Below are 4738 nucleotides of genomic sequence, written 5' to 3' on the forward strand. Positions count from 1 at the left end.
CAAAGGCGCTGAAATTGAGGCAAACTTTTCTACGAATCTCCTGTAATATCCTGCTAACCCCAGAAAGCTGCGTACCTCAGTAGGTGTCGTAGGTCTGGGCCAAGTCTTTACCGCCTCAATCTTCTGCGTGTCTACCCGAATACCATCAGCTCCAATAATATGCCCCAAGAATGCCACTGAAGTCAACCAGAACTCGCACTTAGAAAACTTAGCATACAACTTCTAGTGCTGAAGCACCCTAAGTACCGTCCTTAAATGGTCTGCATGCTCCTCTTCTGAACGTGAATAGACCAGAATATCGTCTATAAATACAATAACAAACATATCAAGGAATGGTTTAAATACTCGATTCATTAAATCCATAAACACCGCTGGAGCATTAGTCAGCCCAAAAGACAGCACTCTAAACTCATAATGCCCGTATCGGGTCCGGAATGCCGTCTTTGGAATATCTGCCTCCCTTACCCGCACCTGATGATAACCTGACCGCAAGTCTATCTTTGAAAAACACTTTGCACCCTGCAACTGGTCAAATAGATCGTCAATCCTTGGGAGGGGATACCTGTTCTTTATTGTTACTTTGTTCAACTGCCTATAATCAATGCACATCCGCAGCGACCCATCCTTCTTCCTCACAAACAGTACCGGTGCTCCCCAAGGTGACGTACTAGGCCTGATGAAGCCCTTTTCTAGCAAATCCCTCAATTGCTCTTTCAATTCTTTCAACTCAGCAGGTGCCATTCTATAAGGAGGTATAGATATAGGCTGGGTATCTGGCAGTACATCTATAGTAAACTCTATCTCCCGTTCTGGAGGAAGGCCTGGAAGTTCCTCGGGGAATACATCGGGAAATTCATTAACTACCGGGACTGATTGAAGAGTCGGTGCCTCTGCCTTTATGTCATGCACCCGAATCAGATGGTAAATATAGCCTTTTCTAACCATCTTCCCGGCCTTAAGGTATGAAATGAACTTACCTTTCGGCGATACTGTACTCCCCTTCCACTCTATAATCGGTTCCCCTGGAAATTGAAATCGAACTATCTTTCCTCTGCAATCAACATTAGCATAACAAGCAGCCAACCAATCCATGCCCATGATAATATCAAACTCAATCATATTTAACTCTATTAGATCTGCTACAGTACGACGACTATATATAACTACTGAACAATTCTTATATACTCGCGTAGCTATGACAAAATCTCCTACAGGTGTAGCTACCTCAAATGGTTCTATCAACTCAGACTCTATTCCGATCCTACTAGCAACAAAGGGAGATATAAATGATAAGGTGGAACCTGGGTCTATCAATGCATACACACTTCGGGAGAATAGTGATAATATACCTGTGATCACATTAGGTGACGCCTCCTGATCCTGCCTATTAGTCAAAGCATATATACGGTTCGAGGGACCGCTAGAACTGGAAGCTCCACCACGTCCTCTACCACGGCCTGCTGGCGCCTGAATACCCTGCCCCGTAGGGCGCATAGCCACAGAAGAAGATGAACCAGCAACGGACCCAGTAGGCTGTGCCATACCACCTGCACTACCTCTAAGGTGACACTCCCTCATAGTATGACCCTGACGGCCGCAAGAAAAACACGCACCTGTAGCCCAACGACATTCCCCAGGATGGGACCTACCACAACGAGAACACCGAGGCAAAGGTGGCCTCGACTGGCTCAAACCCCTGCCCATCTGTGACCTTGACGCCCTAGAGCTCTGACCAGCTTCCGAATATCCCGTACGATCGAACCCCCTACCCATGAAACGTGGGGGTGCACTCTGTGCTGGCTGGGAAGAAAATCTAACATGCTGCTGAGACTGCCCGCTTCGAAACTCGTCAGGATAACCTGCTGATCTAGCCCTCTTATGCTGGCCTCTATTATAATCTCTATCTGGCTGACGTCCCCGGTGCCGATCCTCTACCCCCTGTGCATATGCCTGCACCCGAGCAATGTCCATACCTGGCTGAAGAGTCACTGCCATACAACCGTCAATCAGATAACGATCCAATCCCATCACATAACGATGTACCCTGTCTGCCATATCAGCCACAATAGTAGGCGCATGCCTAGCCAATGAATCAAACTCGAGGCTATACTCTCGAACGCTCCTGCCATTTTGCTTCAAACGCAAGAATCTATCGACTCTAGCTCGCTTCATCTCTGGAGGCAGGAAGTGGCCCTGGAAAGCCTCCACAAATTCATCCCATACCGCTGGAGGAGCACCCTCACCCCTAGATAACTCCCAAGACTCATACCAATTAATAGCTACATCCCGCAAACGATACGTAGCCAACTCAACAGACTCGGTCTCCGAAGCCTTGATTATCCTCAATGTACGCTGCATCTGACGAATAAACTCTTGCGGATCATCCTGGGGCCTTGACCCAAAGAACTCTGGAGGATTACAACTTAAGAAGTCACGAGCCCTTAAGCTATCAGATCTGTCCGCATGATCAACTCCTAGTCCATGCCTGCGAGCCTGATCTGCCACTAATCTAGTCAGCAATTGAACCGCATCTCTCATGGCCCTATCCTCCGCCCCTGACTGAGGAGCTGGAGGTTCAGATGTTGGGGCCTCGGGGGCTGGTGGTGTCCCCCGAACTGGAGCTGCTGCTGCTCTAAGCTCTTCTGGCGGTGGGGGTGTAGCAGAGCTCTCCGACTGGAGCATCATACCAGGCATAGACTGGGCACGGGCCCTAGTAACTCTCCGGGTCTGACTAGTACCTTCTGCTACCGATTTTCCCTTCTGGGCGGCTGTCGCTTTCTTTGGAGGCATAGCTGAAAACACACGGATTCGTTAGAGAGGGATTATCCTGTTAATATAGCTCTATCGCACGATCTAGAATAAGAAGAAAGAATGACATCCTAAATGTCCTGTAGCTTCCTGTTTATAGATGTGGTGCACAACACACCGATAAACAAGACTCTACTAGACACGGTCTGTAGACACTTCCGAGGAAGAACCGCGCTCTGATACCACTCTTTGTCACGACCCAACCCGATGGGCCGTGACTAGTGCCCGTTTTGGACACCCACATACAAACCTGCTAAGTATAACCAACTGAAACTAAGACAATATGGAATTTAATCAAATCAAGCCAACCCCAACGTCATATATATATAAGAGGACCTGTCTCATAAGGAGTCATAACCATTCAACCATAACAGCATACGCGAGCCGACAAGGCCGCCACTATTCAAAGCATAATAAGATACGTATGCCGACAAGGCTGCCACTACACAATACACAATGATGTACGCAGCCGACAAGGCTGCCCCTGTACAAGCGGACATCCCAAACAAACCATGTCCAGACCATTATCCAAAACATATATATACAACCCACATAATGTCCATAGACCTCTAAGAGTACATTAGTGAAACTCGACGGGACAGGGCCCCGCCATACCCATAGACGAGCAAAAGACTACACAAAAGTTATGTACCAAAACGACTGGGCTCCGGAACAGTGGAGCTCTCCCAATCAGCAGAGTAGATATCCTAGGCGGGAGGATCACCGAACTGTGCGTCTACACCTGCGGGCATGAAACGCAGCCCCCCGAGGAAAGGGGGGTCAGTACGGACAATGTACTGAGTATGTAAAGCATAAGGTAAAGATGACAGGATACCAATATGGCAAGTCGAAACAAAATATCGCTACACATATACCCTTTTAAGTGAAAATCATGCATATATTTAACATTTAAGGTGCCCAGCTTCCCTAGTAAGGGGCTCGGCAAAATAATCATCACGTCATCTCCGTCATCATCATCATCATAACCATCCTCATCACCAATCATATATATAATATACATACCCGGCCCTCTAGTGAGGAACTCGGTGACATATGCAAGAAACTCCGCACGAACATTACCCGGCCCGGGACTCGGTGAAATGATAAAGGACTCTATGCACGAGCAGAATATTATGAGCAACCATATGCAATTAAAATCATTTCTTATAACTCAATAGAACAATCAACGTGAACCAGCAAGGAGTATTACCAAAGATTAATGTTTTATCAAGATTATGAACCTTTAATACGATATGGAAACGTAAAATCTCAATGACTCTAAGAAGCACTACCATAGATATTAGAGATCATCATAGCCTTAAACATAGCCGATATATAGAGGAATAATTGTGGAAGCAAGAATATACGTCACTTAGACGCTCTAGAGATAAGTATCAAATCTGTCCGTTATTCGCTTATTTTTAAAAGTCATGCCAAACAAAGAAAGAAGGGACAACGTTACATACCGAATAATCGAGCCGCACGTCCAATATTTACTGCTCAAGCTATTAATCTATAACAAGCAACAATCGTGCCGCAATTAGATAAACATCGTGCTTTACTTTCTTGTAAGCTAGCTAATAATCTAACGAAAATTCGGCAGCACTTCCCCTATTTTCCTTACTTCGTCCCAATCCGACAACAATCCAAATTATCCACAGCAATACCAATAACACATATAACCCAAAGAATCATATTAAACAGCCCCCTCCCCAAAACAGTTCCGTCTCAGCAACCATAGCAGCGAAGCAACGACACACCGAGCGATAACTCGTTTTATAATTCGCAACACATCTACCTTATCGTATTCATCCTTTGGAGTATATACTCATAATCACATTCAACATATACATAATGCCAAAACAGAATTTTCCTGCAGTTTGCTTTAATCAAAACAGCCCAAGCACCAACACGACACCACTAATAATCC

At 45.8% G+C, this 4738-nt stretch overlaps 1 protein-coding gene across 1 annotated transcript; it reads right to left on the reverse strand.

Moving 5' to 3' along the window:
• Positions 1-1250: 1250 nt before the first annotated feature.
• On the reverse strand, positions 1251-3490 carry LOC107022260. The gene is made up of 3 exons (XM_027917926.1): positions 3461-3490; positions 1350-2792; positions 1251-1261 (listed from the first exon to the last, which is right to left on the reverse strand). Exons 2-3 carry the CDS (start codon positions 2788-2790, stop codon positions 1251-1253), a joined length of 1452 nt encoding a protein of 483 aa, XP_027773727.1. The 5' UTR covers positions 2791-2792; positions 3461-3490.
• Between the last annotated feature and the right edge of the window lie 1248 nt (positions 3491-4738).

The sequence above is a fragment of the Solanum pennellii genome, chromosome 6 (genome assembly GCF_001406875.1).
Source record: "Solanum pennellii chromosome 6, SPENNV200".
Lineage (NCBI taxonomy): Eukaryota > Viridiplantae > Streptophyta > Magnoliopsida > Solanales > Solanaceae > Solanum > Solanum pennellii.